At 42.0% G+C, this 19,567-nt stretch overlaps 2 protein-coding genes across 3 annotated transcripts in view; both read left to right on the forward strand.

Annotated features, from left to right (window-relative positions):
* The window catches only part of POPDC3 (popeye domain cAMP effector 3), an 82,519-nt gene extending 74,450 nt beyond the window's left edge, over positions 1–8,069 (forward strand). The window contains exons 3-4 of the mRNA XM_083176976.1: positions 5,001–5,109; positions 7,189–8,069. Of these exons, the coding sequence (XP_083033102.1) occupies positions 5,001–5,109; positions 7,189–7,485 (406 nt within the window). The 3' untranslated portion in view covers positions 7,486–8,069. The remainder of the gene's footprint in view (positions 1–5,000; positions 5,110–7,188) is intronic.
* Positions 1–19,567, forward strand: part of POPDC1 (popeye domain cAMP effector 1) — a 280,642-nt gene that overhangs the window by 74,420 nt on the left and 186,655 nt on the right. The gene's annotated exons all lie outside the window — the stretch shown is intronic.

Genomic DNA, 19,567 nt, shown 5'->3' on the forward strand with positions numbered 1-19,567 from the left:
CCGATTCTACCACCGATGATCAGTTAATACTGCATTTCTTTAGGGAACATTTTAGTAAATATTATTTTACAGGGTTTATTTTTTAACTTGCTTGTCTCAGTAGATATGACTACAATTCCATATTTATTATAGACACTTTCTATTTATTAGTAGCCGGTTGCTGCGTGTCAGAGCAATCTGGAATCACAAGGACAGCTAGTAACTTGTGCATGGCTGTAGTGACCTTATTTGGTAAATGCAATGTTACCAGTGAGTCTTGTGACATTTACAAGTCATTTGTGCATGTCTGCTGTGCAGCCTCTCATTCTGCCTTGCCTTAGATATGAAGCTAAACTTGTATAAATGATTTGACAGCTGAAATAGATTTGCCACCAAACCATCAAACCTTATCACTATTCACACACTTGTTCCTTGTAACAAGAGGTTGTCCTGCTTTGTGATGCTTCTTTTTATTTATTATAAGGAGCTTGGTCCAAAACTGGATAAGAGAAAAACTCTCCAACATCCATTTAATATCTGCTACAATGCAGAACTAATATATAGGCACATAAGCAGCAAGTACAAGTCAAACAAGAAAGTGTAGAAAAGTCCCAAGGCGCTATCAGTCCTTGCAGCCTCAATTCCAAATGGAGGACCACTTGGTAATCCTCCTCTTGCAGATACTCCAGAACAAATAAAGAATTGATGGCGCTTGACTTGTGTGTCCAATGATATATTGTTCTCGGATTGAAAAAAACAAAAATGTGTATGAGTGACACGAACTATACAAATTTAATGGGGTGAAAATAATTCCCAGGAGGAAATCGTACCGAAACTCACACTGCAGTGATGTGCTCAAAGTATATAACGGTATCTTTTGAAGGGTTCACCACTGTGATGTAGATATATATACCAAATAAAGTGTAGGCAATCTCATATGCGTACTGTACACACTGATTGAACAGGAGATTTAACGCATATCAAGGAATCTTTAAAACTGTTAGATCCAAATACAGCCACCCGATCACCAATCTTTATAACAAAGGTAACTGCGTGCCATATTCACTGCAGGTGCAGGTAATCAATGCATATAATGGTATCTTTATCGAGATAGTCCCCTTTTGAAACCACTCTCAAAGTATTCCCCACATTTGGAAGTGGTTTACCTAAAAACAAAGAGGAGGACCAGTCTCAGTAAAAAAGTTTAATAAATATGTCTGTAAAGTGGCCATAAGCCACAAATACAGAATAGAAACAATAAAACAAAACTCACTTGTTATCCAACATGTTTCGGCAGTCCCAGCCGCCTTTTTCAAGGATAGAAAGTGAGAGGAACTAACAGGGTTTAAACAGCAATATGGAGGATCCATTTCCGGTTCACCTTAAATAGGTACAAGTACCTTTCCAAGGTGTGTGTGCGCGAGCTTACGCGCATGTGTGTGCGTTTTATGGTTTATCTGAGATTAGTAAATCCCTAAAGAAGTTGGAAATAATAAAGCGTGTTCGATTGTTCTCTCTATCTGGAACATTGGTTGGAAACCATGGAACACAAATTCATTTGGAGCTTTGCATCCAGGATCCGGTGCAGCACAGTTTGGTGAACCATACTTGCAGGGCCGCCGAGAGGCAGGGGGGGCGGGTACATTTTACCTGTCCCTGGCCTGTCAGGGGGGCCCGGGCCAGGGGACAGTCACACTTAAATTTTTTTTTTTTATGGCAGCGGTGTAGCAGCAGCATGGGCGGGAGGAGAAGGGTTGTGGCGGCTGGCCAGTGAGAGCGGGTCAGCGGCGGCAGCCTATGTCACTTTCACTCACTGTGTGTGGAGTGTGCTGCAGTCTGCAGACAGTGACAGAAGGCCCCATCCACTACTGCGGAGCGTCTGCAGAGAAACTCTGTGTGTCTGCAGACTGCAGCTGCTTTCACAACACTTGATGTGAGAGCGAGGGGAAGGTCATGTGCACGAAGCGTGGCATGTGACAGGGGAGGCTGGAGCAGGAGGAGCTCCTGAATCTACTGTCTGACTCGAGTCCTGCCCTGTAAGTGCATTTTTGTTCTGCCCTGCCTGTCTTAATACTAAATTGTTATCCATATAAATGTATATATGTGCCTTCATCATTGGATTATCAATATATAGATATATATCTATAGATATATAGATATATTATATATCTATAGATATATAGATATATTATATATATATATCTATATATCAATATATCTCAAATTATATATATCTATAGATATATATCTATATATGTCAAGTCTTGATGAAAATGTTATTGTGACATTGAAACGTCGACAGCTTATTTGATATGTTCAAGTGTTTACTATCTACATAAAAAAAGTTAATTTTTCAACAAGTCCCACGGAGTGACTCCTTCTTACCTTCTGTTATATATATATATATATATATATATATATATATATATATATATATATATATTGATAATCCAATGAAGAAAGCACACTAGCAATTATGCAGAAATGACTGTATTAGCACCTAGCACTTGCAGGGTCTCCTCCGTCCTCAGGGCGATACAGCATAAATACTGTATACACTCAAAAAGACATTCAATTTCCCATATAAATACCCTCACTGTAGTCTCCGCTGGGCACCTGGGTCCATCCTACTAAAAGTGCTTGGCACCATACTTCCCGTATCGCGCACAGTAGGAAGTCAGGGCACACTCGCATTCATTCCACTGCTCCCCCTCCTCGTTCCACTGGCTGGCAGTACCCAGCTCATGACAGGCGGATCCACGGCACCCAGCTGTAACAGAAGAGGCGATTTTAGACCCCAATGAATGAGTGCCATGGATCCGCTTTTATGATGTAGCTTGGTACTGCCTGCCTGTGGAACGCAGGTGAGTGTGTTCTTACTTCCTATTGGAAGTACGGTGCAAAGCACTTCCGGTAGGTCGGACCCGGGAGCCCGGGGGGGGATGGAGAGATGGGACTACAGTGGGGGTATTTATAGGGGTAAGTGAATATCTTTTTGTGTGTATATTTATTCTGTATCGCCCTGAGGACAAGGGAGACCCTGAAAGGCGCTAGGCGCTAGAACAGTAATTTCTGCATAATTCCTTGTGTGCCTCCTTCATTTGATTACCTGTACAGACTTCTGGAGTACACCAGTTCCACTACCTTGGAAAGGTGGAGTGCCGACATAATAGTGGACTCACTCAGGACAAAATATGCGGTGACACTTGGAGACTAGGTTATACGTCTCCAAGTGTCAGCGCATATTTTGTCCTGAGTGCCGCACCTCCTACAGCGTCTGCAAATTGTTTTAGTGAGGGCACCGGAATCGCTGTTAATTTCATTGGGAGTGCTGGACCACACACACACATATATATATATATATATATATATATATATATATATATATATATATATATATATCTATATATATCTCCAGTATATCGCGAGTGCTGCCATCTTTGGAGGATTTTATATACAGTGTGTATATATATATATATAAACACAGGGGGCCCGGCACTCACTACAACAAACTAACTCACCTTAACTTTCAAATAATCAATAAATAAATAATGGGGTTTTAGTTCATGAATTGATCAATGCATTTAAGCTTGCAGCCCATCGCCAAGGGACCCCATTTCACTGCAAGTCCTACACTAACAACTGGTTTTCTTGGGAACCTGGCACCTGCTTACACATCATAGCTAAAATGAACATGTCTTTTTTTTCTGGGTTAATGCTCAACTGCCAAGTAACTTATGGCTTTTATAAGGTGAGACAATCCCAAACACAGCACCTGAATTAGTATTAAAGGGGCAGCTGTCACAGGTTTCAGGTAAATGAGCTTATCTAGGGTGCATGAGAAAGCTATGATCACAGTAAAAGAGGTTAATTAAAAATCAACCCAAATATATAGATACAGAAGTACCAACACACTTGCCATTCATATATATATATATATATATATATATATATATATATATATATATATATATATATATATATATATATATATATATATATATATATATATATATATATATATATATATATATATATATATACAATGTCCAAAGAAATAATGGCACTCAGGAGGCAGATAACAATCAGAAGAAAGCAGATATAATGTCAAGCTTTCGGGGACTTAAACCCCTTCTTCAGGACAAACCTACAGCCTATATATATATATATATGTTTATGTGTTCTCTAAAGCACCTTGATAAAGAAGCCTTGTGGCTTTGAAACTGTTGGTGGACAAAACTGCCTGCTGTGTCTTCATTCTGAGTGCCGCCGCATCCCCTTAAGCCAGTGGTAGCCAACCACGGTCCTCGAGAGCTACCAACAGTGCACATTTTCCAGACAACCTAGCTGCTGCAAAGGTGCACTCATTACTAGCTGAAACATTTTAAAAGATCCACAGGTGGAGCTAAGTACTTCACTTGTGATTCTGTGAGGAGAGCTGGAAAACATTAACTGTTGGTAGCTCTCGAGGACTGGAGTTGGCAACCCCAGCCTTAAGATATATATATATATATATATATATATATATATATATAATACTTATGACCCAGCTGCTGGGAGGCATGCTTGCCATAGTTCTGTGAGTGGGTTCTTCTCATGTGCTAAACACGCCCTTAACATGCCGTGGTCACAAACCCCCCCCCCCCCATGGGGGCCCCTGGAAGTTGATGTACCGGGGCCCAGAATTTCTCTTGGCAGCCCTGCATACTTGTACAGGATGACAACCAGTCTCGGATAAAATTAATCAAGGGAACTCTTGCATGTTTTAGAGTTCCCCTCCGTATCATAATTGAAATAATTAGCACCACCTGTGGATATTTTAAAATGGGTCAGTCCATAATGAATATACATGTGCACCAAATAGGACATCTGAAAAACCTACATTGTTAGGGGTCCCTGAGGACTAAATTTGGAAAACTGTATAGAATGCCTTTTAAAAGACAGTGGGCGTAATCATATGTCAATGAGCATCTATTATGTGGCATATCATTTTGATCATGTATATCTTATAAATTTGGCAGGATACGTGTGACTGTGGATGGAGAATTTCTTCATTACATTTTTCCACTTCAGTTTTTGGATTCACCTGAGTGGGACTCACTCAGACCATCTGAAGAGGGTTTTTTTCAGGTAATAAGTGAATGCATGTTTCTTAAAATATAATTTGTTAATTGTTTTCTACAAATTTATTCAAGGGTAAGGATAATTAGTGATCTATAAGTAGGCAATATTTGATTCAATTGCATCAACAAGTATTAAAGAGGATGCTACCTCCATCTCCAATGTTTCCTAAACAGGAATGGTTGCCTAATGTGGTGATTTCCTCACAGCTTAACGCAAGAAAATGGGATTATATGTTCTTACCATATAGATAATTGTACTCCACAATGTCTAAAGGTGTGTACACACGGCAGATGCTGCCATGAGATGCGAGTCCCAACGCGATCAAATCGCATCGGGACTCGCATCTCACGACATGCCAGAGGGGCACAATTTACACTATATAGTGCAGATCTGCACTATACAGTGTTGCCTGCCCTCTCTATCTGGCTGCCGATATGCGCTCACACGGGAAGCCCTAAAAAAGCATTTTGCATGCGATTTTGCTTCCGATGTTCCCTATATCGGGAACATCGGAAGCCAAATCTAACCGTGTGTATACACTATTAGAAATCATGTTAGTAGAAACCTAGTGCTAATTAAGGCATAAACAGACATCAAAGAGGAATTTGGAAAATAAAACATGAACCGTTATATAGTGCTACAGCAGTCCTTTCACTTTGTCAGTAATAAATGGTATGGGCTGGTTAATCTAACAGAGTACAGTGTCCTCTTTAAATATCAAATGATGTGTAAATTATAATTACATTTGGGGATTCTTCCACTAGCAACCAAGTTTAGTTAACCGTTGCATTCATCATAGCTTCTTAACGAGATGTTCTTACAACCTTGTTTGGCAACTGACAGTGTTCACCTTACAGCTAAGGGCTAATTCTAAAGCTGTGTACACATGCTTAGATTTTTCCCTGCTCTTGATTAGATTTTGCTTATAGAAGCAAAATCGAATCCACATCGAATGGTTTTTAGGACACTTTCGATCTGCATTCGATTCGATGCGCGCTCCCGTTTTTCTCAAAATCGAATTTAAAAATCTACTGTGCAGCCAAGGAAATCTCGAATTCCATCGAGTAAATCGAATGAGTACATTTTGCCTACATTGTGAAATCGAATTGAATGCAAAAGTACAGATCTAATGCCAAACCGAATGGGATGATCTAATAGAAAATCGAATCTAACATCAAATCTAAAGCAAATCTAAGCGTGTGTACAGGGCTTAAGTCTGATGCATGGATGATGTTGGTAGAGCAGTATTTTTCTTCTGTCGTAGCCTGAGTCACTTAAGCGACCTTGCATTTTTGTGTTTGTCACACAGGAGTTGTTCAGTCTCATTGGACATTCCTGAGCAGTAGCATCTTATAGGAGTGTGGTAGGCAAGTTAGATCATGGTTGCATTCAGATATGCAGAATTGCGCAGATAGGAGGCCATTTTCAGACAGAAAATCTGCGCATGCTATTGGTCTGGCATTTTTATATGGTGCACCCAATGGTGGGTCTAAGAATGCAATAACTGGAATTTCATCATAGGACGTGGATGGTGGTTGTCTTAGTCCTCTCACCTTCAGACACATGGTTGTACAACAGAGAAAAACTTTACACTGACATAAAGCCACCAACACCTGCAAGGCTGCGGCTGAGTCATGTTACGGCTCTATGCATCTCAGCCCCCAACACCTTGCTATGACAGATCCACTTCAGAAGCAATAAAACAAATCTCATATATTAAACAAAGTTTATACGGATTATAGGTCCCACAGCCAGTAGGGTGACGTCATATGGTCCATACAGACAAAGATGTTTTCCTATTTTACCATCCACATGGACTGCACTTGAGAATGATGCGGATGGTACCTTGGTGCCCAAAGAGGTGCATTCATTTGGATGAAATCTACAAATTGACACTAAAACCACAAAAAAAAATAATCTTGACCATTGCCATGTTCATATTTTGCTTGTCGACCTTGAGCATGTCAACAATTTTGTGTCGACCTAGACACTGCCGACCCTTTTTATACCATAACCAAAGTGTCCATATTGATCTTTACAAATAGAGTTCTGTTGTGTAATGTTGCCTTTGATGCTGTCTTACAGGTAACTCTTACTGCAGAAACAAAGTGCCGGTACATTACTTGGAGGAGGAAAAAGCTGTATTTATTATTTGCCAAGCATCGTTTTATCTCAAGACTGTTTTCAGTGTTGATTAGGGGAGACATTGCAAATAAACTCTATGCGTTAAATGAGAAGGTGTTTGTGGACAGTGGGTTTCGATTTGACATCAGGCTTCCCAACTATTATCACATGGCCTTACCAGAGCAGTCACATATGACTACACCCACCATTTGTGTTCAGGACTTCTCTACGAAGAGAAAAGCAGCCAAACGACCATAAGCGACTTTTCTCCAACTTTCTCTTCCTCTTCCCAGAGTGAGCTGGGAATGTTCGCTTGATAACAGGCAAAACTCATCAGCCATGCAATGCAAAGTGCCACTAGCTGCATTAATAGTGGGCAGTGCTCACTAGTATTCACTGGTTTCCTAATTATTAGTCTACTAATTTTCTTCCAATTCATTTCAATTGTCACCATTTTTAATTAAGGGTAACAATATAGACCATGCAAAACCACTGGTGTTAAGCTACAGATAAAACAAGCATTTCATAAAAGCAAACAACTGTCTTAATACTCTTATGAGTGTACACATGTAATATTTGTCTGAGATAGAGAGATGTGATGCATCTTTGTGGTTTGAAATAGTCTAGATTAACGTTTCCTCAGATGAGACGACTGCAGCCAATCAAAGTTGAATCCAGTAAGACTATTGATATTCCTCTTGTGCATCCTAAATTAATGGATCATTCTTAAATGGATCCTTTAAACATTTTTTGATTTTATGATCTATAGTAGTGACAATTGAGAATTCATGATAAATACTCCAACCTCCCAAGATTTATTCAGAATTTTACAAAAAAACCTGTAATGCAGATAAATGCTGTATGTATTAGTAAACTTTTTTTTCTCATTTGTTTGTAATGTCTTTATATTTTATAACTATCATGGTTCATTAACTCAAAATTAAATGATGTACAGAGAGCACTTGTGATGGCATAGTCACCCTGCACATGGCTAACTGGGCCCTTGTGATGGTACCCTGCAGCCATTATCCCTGCAGTGCCAACCAGTTTTGACCTTGAGACACTCCAGCCACTTCCAGGCAGTGCTGCACTTTCTGATACTGGTGCTCCACCCCCTAGGCATGATGAGAGTAATGTGTCGCTTAGATGCTATGTAAGCTGCCATTTTGATAGCTATAGTAATATTCATGAGAATGTTGCCTATCAATTCATTAGGAGGGAGGGATGTAATCCTTTTCACATAATTCATACTCATTATAATAATAATTGTATTTAAATGACCTTTTTCTCCAGCAGGACCCAATTGCTTTACAAACATCAAAAATGTAGCCCAGTATTTTTAGTATTCCAGCATGAAGAAAGCAAACTGAAAAAATGGTGACCATAACGATCCCAGTGAGCTTATTGCAGGGTTTTGCAGAGATCTGTTACATACTGTACATTTGCGAACATATTGTGGCAAGCTAATAGATTCACTCCCTTTTATTCAGTTCAGAGTGCAGATGTGTGGCTCATCAGTGTAATACCAATATAATCAGTGCTAAGACTGTGTGGTTTCTAAACATGATTAATTATTAATACGCAGTTCCTGAGTAGTAGGCTAAGAGCTGGGACTGTGAAATGATGCAAGGAATTGCTAGGAGCACTAATACACCGTAAGCATTTTGGTGCCTTTTTTTTCTTAGTAAGTTATTTGTGGCTTGGAGAGGGGATGTGACACCACACTGTGTCTATACAAGGACAGTTTTACTTGCAACAACATGTATACAACACGTACATGGTGCAGGTGGGTAAACATTACATTGCAGCAGCACAAATGCTGGGAAATGCAGCAGCTTCTCTTTATTTTACTGTCCACGTTATTTATCATGCAGATGTCAATACTTCAGGTCTGTAGCATTATCACAATTTAGATATCGTCCTAAAAAAATACTCTATTGTTGTTGTTTTAAAAAAGAAACCTAATTTTTCCGTATTCCTTGAATAAAAAAAATGAATATATTTAAATATTAATATTTAAGAGAGCAATGTCTGTCTAGCGATGTAGTTACGTGGTTGGTGGCACACTGGTGATATAGGTTAAAGCTGGCCATACATCTACAGATTTATTTTCCGATTTGGCTCGTTGGAACAAAAACCTGGTAATGGATAAGAGCAAATGACAGCTGACCATTTGCTTCGAAATACTAGAAAACTGACAAACTGTCATTCCGATATTACCAGGTTTTTGTTCCAACTAGCCAGATCTGACAATAAATCTGTAGGTGTATGGCCAGCTTAAGGCTAAGGCTGCTGACTTCTCTGAAAGACAGCAGTTTTCGACTAATTTAGATCGGAAAGGGGTTCCGGTATACTTAATGCTGGCTGCCTATTTCTGAAATGTTGGAATAGTCTGACTTGTTAGAAACCAAGTGGATTGCCAGAATAGCCACAGATACACCTGCTTTTGATGACTTTGGCCCCGTTTCCAGCAATCTCAATCCAACTTGATAAGATGTCTGATTGAGACAGGTAGGATGGCGCCGGGTGAGCAGTAGCAGCCAGGGCCGCCTTAGAGCAGCTACCGTCCCTGCTCCCGGCTGTCACAGGCCGTCGCTTACCTGGCACCGGCCGGGTTAGAAGCAATCAGCGGCCAAATCTGACATTCGAATTTGCCCGCTGATTTGAATAGGTAGTGTCAGATCCATTCTGACAAATTAATCTCTGAATGGATCCAAAACCAATTGAATATATACCATAGTGGTAAAAGTGAAGAGAGCAGGGGAACAAATGATCATCTTAGCCAGTAAATGATGCGGATTATTGAATTAGGGGAAGAGCACTGTGTAGTGTACCAAAATAAGCTTCAGGGGCCATATGTGTACATTTTGGGAGTTCATTTATAGTTTGGGTACTGATAAGCACAGGAGCCTACTTTTTAATGATTTAAAGTGATAATCTTACCTAACCCTTGCCTTTTAGAATGAAAGATTACATGCAAAGACAATGATAGTTGCTTTGAATGCCAACATCTCTGTGAGAGATGTTCAAAATATCCGATAAAAATTCCAGCGTCACTCACATTTGTTATATAAATTCAAATTAAAAGTGTTGCGTAAAAAGATTTTATTTTCTTTATATGATCGCTGAACTTGATAACGTTATGGACAGCGGTTAGAGATTGAAATATATCTTGGAACCAAGTCTGTAAAAGTAGGACTACATAAATAAATCAGAGGTGCAGAGGGTGACTAAAGGGCCCCCGGGGACTAAAGGGTCCACTGTTGCCCAGACCAGCAATAAGTTTTCCTCTTGGCCAAAGCCAGAATATATTGAGCAGAGTTGGAGGAAAGGAGCCAAGTGGCCCCCACTGTCTGAGGAACCTATCCTTACCTCTGGGAGGCAGGGTTGACCATGTGTGTGCATCCATCTGAGCGGGACTCATACGGAGTCCTGTTGCCTGTCAGTGCTGATGATTACAGATGTGTACTGCCTCTAATTAACAGAACTATGAATTATTCCTTAATCACCACTGTCTGAATTAAAGGCAGCTCATGGCTGATGTAATTGGCACTGTCAGAGCCTGCTTGGCCAAGTGCCCAACTGATAAAACCACAAGGGGTTGGGCCCCTATTCAGACAGGGCAGTGGCCGCTGTGTTTCCACTGTTGCAAATTATGTGTGTGCAGGTGTATATATTGCAGACTTTTTATAAAGGCATACACAGGTGGATGCCTCAAACTATGAAATTAATCAATGGTATTTGCTTATTTATAGCAGATACACTGGTGATGGAGCAGATTGGGCTTTCAGTGACGCGTGAGGTTTCTCATAGTAACTGAGTAGGAGACTTTTGCCTCCCACCATGTCACCAATCGGTTTTATACAGTGAAGAAATAAGATGGCCCCTGCATAGTCTCAATAGTGATCTTGGTGGCCATCTTGGGAAAGAACATGTGGCCTCCCTGGAGGACAAGAAGATATTTGCAGCAGTACATTCTTCTTTTAACACCCACACCCACCAAGGTATATCCCTCCTGTTCTTCACACAGAACAGGACTGTGTAACTGAACTCCTATCATTCTATCCCTGTCGACCACTGCTTCTCCCTTCTACCTCCTACTTGTCACTTTGTGCCTTCCTCTGCCACCTCATGCTTCTCCCTGTCATCCTCTGCCTCTGCCTGTCATCCTCTGCCTCTTCCTGTCACTGGTGTGTGGCATATTATGAACTTGGGGTGGGGCAGTGATGATGCCCTAAAATATTATTTTGCACCTGGGCCCACTAATCAAGTTCTGCAACTAAAATAAATTATAAAACAAGTTTAAGAATGTTCATGGAATGAGAATGTAAGTTTTGTGAACATCCACAATAAGTATACCATAAGGCTGTGTCCAAATATAACCTGTTTATTTGATATGTCCATGCCAGTATATGCAAATTAGTAAGTATTTTTTTTGTTAGTTTCAAAAAGAACATCAAATAATAATAGTTCTCTCTCCTCTAACCTGTATACACTGCAAAACGTTTAATTTGAACACTGTGTAGTGCATAAATTCACATAAATTTGAGTTTCTACCGTTAGTGTGACATCCATCTACCAATATCAGCAGAGGCGGGCTGGGCCAGGGGGCAGAGTGCCACATGCCCCCCAGGCCGGTATGAATAGCTGCTGGCTGGGCCGCTGTGTGCATCTTGCACATGCTGCTGCAGCCCATCCATCACCGCTGCAGCCGCCGGCCTGGCGGCCACCTCCGTCTGTCCAGCACACTCCCGGCTTCCTGGCAGTGGCCGCACGAATATAGGGTGACGGCCTCTTCCAAAATGGCCGCCACCTTATAGGAGACAGACACTAGAGGTACTGCTATACCTCTAGTGTCTGTAAGAAGAGAACAGCGCGGCCAGCGCTAACCGGAAGTGCTGATTCGGGTAGCGCTGGCGCGCTATTTAAATGGCACCCCTTGGTGACGAGCATGTACCCTGGCTCGGCTCCCCCTGGCAAAAAATCCCCCTGACAATAATGAAACACCTGTCAAGAAGCATGTCACCCCTGGCAACAAGCGATATAGGTAAGCAGCATTTATATGGTATAATTATTTAGTTTAATGGGCATTACAGTATTGGCATTATGCTTAATGGGCATTTGGCATTATGTTTTATGGGCATTACATTGTTGGTATTATGTATAATGGGCATTATGGTGATGGCATTATATTTAATTGGCATGGTGTGGCATTATGTGTAATGGGCATTTCGGGGTGTGGCATATGTAATTGGCATTACAGTGTGTGGCATTATATGTAATTGGCATTACAGTGTGTGGCATTATATGTAATTGGCATTACAGTGTGTGGCATTATATGTAATTGGCATTACGGTGTGTGGCATTATATTTAATTGGCATTACGGTGTGTGGCATTATATTTAATTGGCATTACGGTGTGGCATTATGTGTAATGGGCATTTCGGTGTGTGGCATTTTATGTAATTGGCATTACGGTGTTGGCATTATGTGTAATGGGCATTACGGTGTGTGGCATTACGGTGTGTGGCATTATATGTAATTGGCATTATGTGTAATGGGCATTACGGTGTGTGGCATTATGTGTAATGGGAATTTCGGTGTGTGGCATTACGATGTGTGGCATTATATGTAATTGGCATTATGTGTAATGGGCATTACGGTGTGTGGCATTATGTGTAATGGGCATTACGGTGTGTGGCATTATGTGTAATGGGAATTTCAGTGTGTGGCATTATGATGTGTGGCATTATATGTAATTGGCATTATGGCGTTGGCATTATGTGTAATGGGCATTACAGTGTGTGGCATTATGTGTAATGGGCATTATGTGTAATGGGCATTACGGTGATGGCTTTATGTGTAATGGGCATTACGGTGATGGCTTTATGTGTGATGGGGATGCGGTCAATTTGCCGGCGGTCGGGATCCCGGCGTTCAGAATCCCGACACTGGAATCCCGACCGCCGAAATCCCGAAACTTTCTCCCTCCGTGGGTGTCCACGACACCCATAGAGGGAGAATAAAATAGCGTGCCGAGCGTAGCGAGGCACCGGGCCCGCTGCGTGGCGAGCGCAGCGAGCCCGCAAGGGGGGGGCGATCCACGTCCCCCCCATGTCAGGATTTCGGCGGTCGGGATTCCAGTGTCGGGATTCCAAACGCCGGGATTCCAAACGCCGGCATTACGTATCGGATCCGTGTAATGGGCATTACAGTGTGTGGCATTGTTTGATGGGCTTTATGTGTAGCAGGGAATTATGGTGTGTGGCATTATGTTTGGGCATTATGGTGTGGCATTATGTTTAATTGGCATTACGTCTGTGATGGCTTTATGTGTAATGGGCATTACGGTGTGTGGCATATTGTGTAATTAGCATTACAGTGATGGCTTTAGGTGTAATGGGCATTACAGTGTAAATTTTTGTTGTACGTATGTGTGTGTGTCTGTGCGTGTGTGTGTGTGGGGAAGGATTGTTTAATCCTTGCTGCATACTAGATGGGAGAGGATAGGGTGGTGGAACGATGGCGATGGGTCACTTGCTTGTGTTGCCCCCCAGGCTGAAAGTTGCCAGCCAGCCCCTGAATATCAGATGCAGTCGCCACTTCGATTGTGTCGTAACAGAGTGATTCTCACAATGCCTCTTGCAGTGAGGAATCTGTCATAGTGATGGACAGGAAAAGTACTATGGGGCAGGGAACAGAGTGTGTGCAAGAACATAGTGTTGTCATGACTATTTTCACGCCGTGAGGCAGCGTACACCTAAAAGAGCACTAGCACCGCAGGTCCCCTGGTTCCATCAGTGAAGAGCCATTGTTACCACATGCAGTGCCCCCTGTAGTGGAAAATGAACTTCAATTCAGTTTTGAAATTATTTTTTTACTTTAAATCACCTTCTTTCCCTACTGGAGATATACTCCCATATGTCAAGCCAAGTGATAAGAGTAATTTATTTGCTGAAGAAGTTCCCCTTGCCTCACAGATGTTTACAAAGAATTTAAGTAAATTAGTTGAAAGGATTAACATATTGAATGTTATCTTTTGTAATATTTTTTTACATTTCCCTAGGGACTCCAGCTCATCACAATACCGGTATCACCAAGACAAAAAGATTCTATGAGGCATCTGACATGAGCAGCTGCTTCAGTAATTGCTGACATAATGTTATAAATGACTATTGCTCTAAAGCGCTTCTAGAAATTGTGACATTTACCTGACAATAATAAAGCATACATTTTGCTCAATAGAGCTGCAAGTCAAACAATGATTGCATTTGTGTTTATCAATGTTAATCTATAATTACATAAACTTAACTAGCTGGAAAAACAAAACGTCTGAATGCCCTATCTACTTCTACACAAGTTATGTGCACTTCTAAAAAGTATTTATTAAGTTTCTTATGCTGCTTTCCCACTGCAGACCAGTTTAAAGTACTGGTAATCTTAAATGGTATTTAAAACGGTATTAGCATTCCCACTGCAGCAGATTACCGTTTTAAATACCATTTAAGTACCATTCCCATTGCAGTGAACCGTGTAAAATGTAGAGTGCCTAAACACCCCCCCCCCCGTGTAAAGAGTGCCTAATCCCTCCCCCCCCAAGTGTAAAGAGTGCCTAACCCCCCGTACCTGCCCTGTGCCCCCACCTCCCCTCCCCTTGTACTTACCTGCACGGGGATGCAGGGCAGTGGGGAGGCAGCGGGGGTCCATGCAGGGTCCAGGCAGTCCCAGTGCCTGATGAGAACTAGTAGTTCTCACCTTGCGCATATGTAATGAGTGCACGTGCATAATAATGAGCCGCTCATTACATATGCGCATATGTAATGAGCAGCTCATTATTATGCACGTGCACTCATTACACATGCACAAAGTGAGAACTACTAGTTCTCATCAGGCACTGGAACAGAAAAAGGGGGTTATACAGCGCTGGGTTTTTCTGAATGATGACAATTAGACACTTAGTTTATGAAAATACAAAATACATTTATTGTACAGTATAACAATTAAGAGAGTACTCTCTAAGAAAAAGAAAAAAAAAAATATTTTTTATGTTAAAAAATTGCGCAATATATAAAAAAATGGGGGAGGGAGTAAAGAAGATAAAAAATGGGAGTGTTGCTTGCACTAAGCTCCAAGAAAAAATGATGAAGACAGTTCGTATGCCAATATATGGTTATAGTTACCACCGATGGATTAGGGAAGTATCAGGATCTCATTATTATGCACGTGCACTCATTACACATGCACAAAGTGAGAACTACTAGTTCTCATCAGGCACTGGGACTGCCTGGAGGCTAAATAACGTTTAAGAGGCATTCCCACTGCCTCTTAAACGTTATTTTAACGTGTAGGTATTTCAACTCTGGCACTTTCCCACTGCAGCCTTAAAACGGTAAATTGCGCTGAAAATCTGCAATTTACCGTTTTTTAGCTGCAGTGGGAAAGGGGCATTATATAGCCCAGCAAATTCCGTAGCTCTTTGTTTATACCGACGTTAAACATAAATAATGTTTATGCTACAAATGTGTGTTTGCTAGAGCTGCATGCTTTCATGCAAGTAATGTACTTGTATTACTTGTGGTGGTCACTCTCATGTTGTATCAGTGTCTATTTCAGGTGCCCCTGCCATCTGTTAATACATCAGTCTCGAGGTGCCATCAGTCAGCTTAGAGTCTGGTGTATGACTGGCCAGCCTAGTGGTTGTGACTTGCGGAGCAGCTGAAGGTAGGGTTACGGATGAGGTTGGAATCTGGTAGAGTTGGCTATGTAACCATCCTAGAAGGGGAGGGCTTGTCTAGACAAGCATTCAGTGATAGATGTATGAAGCAGTCATAAGGCAGAAGTGAGCTAGTGGAGAAGTGGCCCATGGCAACCAATAAGCTGCTCTGTATAATTTTATATTATGCAAATTATAGATGTCACTTCAGTTTTAATTGGTTGCAATGGGCCACTTCTCCTCTGGCTCACTGCTCCTCCCCTATTACTGCTTCATACATCTGCCCCATAGTAAGAGCTGGGAGGGAGGCTGTATCCTGTCAGACAGTAGGTTAGAGGAGCAAGGGGGGCTGAGTTTGTAAGCTACTGAAAGCCAGTTACATTTGTGAAAAAGGGTGGCCTGTCTTATGTCCAGTGAGCGCTGTTAGTTGTGAGGGCTGTGCCCTAGCAGGTAGCCATTGAAAGCTGTAATGGGAGATGACAGAAGGCTGGGTCCTGTCAGGCAGTCAGTAACAGTTGTGATAGGAGTTGCAAGAGGTCTGTGCCCTGGCATGCAGCCAGCGAGAGCTAGGAGTGGAGACGGCAGTCAGTGAGGGGAGGTGGAAAGGCGCTTGGCCTAGAGAGAAATTAGACTCTTACATAGGCTCCAACTGTACCGATTTAGCCAGTACAGTACCGTTTTATAACGGTCTGTACCGGCTAAAATACACTGTACCGGTTTTTGATGCAGGCGGCTCCCCTTCATTATATAGCAGCTGTGACAGGCGGCGACCTGGCGAGTCCACAGTTCCTCTTCACCCACCAAGAAAATCCGTCCTTGGTATATCCTGTAACCGTACCCAGGGATGCATTGCAGGTCCAGACCAGTGTGTGACCCGTCATGAGGACGCACCGTGGACCCGCCTGCACACCCTGTCTACACACAGCGGCCGTGTTGTGTGGGAATGGAGGCAGAGCTATAAGGAGGTGAGGTAAAGAGCGCCGTGCATCCTATTAAACTCCCCACACCTGGGTCTATCATCACTGGCCCGAGTGCTGCCTTCACTCACTGTAGGAGCTGCTGCTGGATGAGCATTAGTGTCCACACCCCTTATACCAGTGGCCATGCCCCCATAGCCAATTTTTATTTGCGAAATGTTGGAGGGTATGCCCTTGTACAATAGCTGTCCTATTTATCTTTTTCGTTGAAAGCAATGATTTATTTGGGAAGTGCATCTATCATTTAAAGTTACTAAAGGTAGTGATTACAGCCATAAATTCCATTGTTATCAGAGAGATTTCTGGGAGCCTTCTGTTAACATTTTCTAGTTAACTGAAAGGCTGATCATTGAGGCACTGCAATGGTCATGTGATGCCTCAATAATAAATTATTTTTCTTTATTTAATGTATACAGGTTGAGTATCCCTTATCCAAAATGCTCGGGACCAGAAGAATTTTGGATAATGGATTATTCCGTATTTCAGAATATTTTTCTATTTCAATGATGTATCTTGCATTTATGTTGCACACACATGAAATACACACATATTTTATTTGTGCATGCAACAAGGTTTCAAAACTTGAAACAAAGTTTGTGTACAATCTATCAAGGTACTGAATGTGAATGTTTCTTGTACATATTTAGTGCCAGTTACATATCATTTCTCCAGTAGTGCTGTTACATATCATGTCCTCAGTAGTGCTGGTACAGATGTCCCCATATATATATATATATATATATATATATATATATATATATATATATATATATATATATATATATATATATATATATATATATATATATATATGCCAGTTGCTACTGTAGTCTTCATTTAATAGATGATATTGATGGACTCCATTACTAATACAGGCACTATAGCTTTGCCAGAAGATAAAATGTACTAGAGAATCCCCCATTATTACACAAGCAGCAGCAAAACGGTAATATGTGTGGTCTGAAAGGTCCAGAGTGAATTTAATGTTTTAAATTACTGGTATATTAAAACGGTAAAAAAGCAGGGTCGTACACGTTTCAAACCCATTTTTTTGCGGTCTGAAACAGTACCTAGGCAGCAGTGAGCACTATTGGTCCCCAGTGCCTGCATATTTAATGGGCCGGCCGCTAATTACATATGCGCATATGTAATTAGCCGCTCATTACATATGCACATGTGTAATTAGCCGCTCATTACAAATGCGCATATGTAATGCTCGGTCGGCTTGTTAAATATGCACTGCGCTGGCTCAGAGGGACCAGCGCAGAGGGGACTGGCTCAGGGCCCCCCCCCCCCCCTCCAATGTGTTTAAGAAAACCCCCACGCGCCAGTACCTCGTGCCTTACGATCCCGGCTGTCGGCTCCTGCTGCTTATAAAAAAAAAAGTGACTTTCGGAAAATGGCTGCCCCATAGGAAAGACTGTTTGAAAAAACTGTCTTTGGTATGGGGGCAGCCATTTTCTCATAGTCACTTTTTTTTATAAGCAGCAGGAGTCTGCACAGCCGGGATCCGCAAGGCATGAGGTACCGGCTGCATGGGGGGCTTTCTTAAACACATTGGGGGTGGGGGTGTTAGCCCTATTGGTTGGGGGGGGGGGGCGTGTTAAAACTGTAACGCTGCTACACAGCGTGTTACAGGGGGGGGGGGGTTGCTGAAGACCGCACTGGCTTTGACCCTGTATTTGGAAAGTTTCCAAAAACGGGTCTGCCAGTGTCAAAATACGGCACTTAAGCGGTAATATCCCGTTTAAGAGATGCGGTGTGAAAGGGGTTTTACCTGGAAGACCCGTTTTTAGAAACGTTTAAAAATACCTGGTCAAAGCCAGTTTTGCGGTCTGAAAGCAGCATTAAAAGGGTTAGATTGGGTTTCCTTATTAAATGGAATGAGGAGTCATTTATCATTTAGGATTAACGTTTGTAGGAAGACCTAGCTTCATCAAATATGTCCCCTATATATAACACTTTATAGAGCTAACTCCCAGTTCATGGACTATTAGATGCTGAAAACAGTACTGTTAAAGCACTAAGGATGGAATAAGCTATGCAGCGCTATGATCTACAGTGTGTGTGTGTGATGACTCTCTTTGGGGGGAATTTACTAAGATTGGAGTTCTAGATCACATGGTATGTTGCTATGGGCAACCAATCAGAATCTTCTTATTTAATTATCACCTTCTAGAACAGGGGTGGCTAACCGGTCAGAGGTAAAGAGCCGAAAAATATCTGTAGTCAAGCTAAAGAGCCGACCTCATGCGCGCGCCGAAGGTGCATGCGCCAAAAAAAGGGGCGTAGTCTATTTTGACCCCTTGGGTGGGTGTGATACAGATATGCCTCCAATAGTGCAGTGCCATATATACATATGCCCCCAATAGTGCCAGATACACATTTGCCCCCCACGGTGCCAGGTATGCTCCACACGGTGCCGGGTATGCCCCCACAGTGCCAAAAAGCTGGTACAAACTGCTATGTCCCCACAGTGCCACAAACTGCTATGCCCCCACAGTGCCACAAACTGCTATGCCCCCACAGTGCAAATTTCCCAGCAGCAGCACTCACCATTGTTGCTGCTGCTGCCAGGCGGGGAGAGGACAGTCTGGTGTCCCCCTGCAGTCCTCCTGTCATGTCACCAATGGGAGGAGAGCACAGCACA

This window comes from Crinia signifera, chromosome 3, assembly GCF_055691185.1.
Source record: "Crinia signifera chromosome 3, ASM5569118v1, whole genome shotgun sequence".
Classification (NCBI taxonomy): Eukaryota; Metazoa; Chordata; class Amphibia; order Anura; family Myobatrachidae; genus Crinia; species Crinia signifera.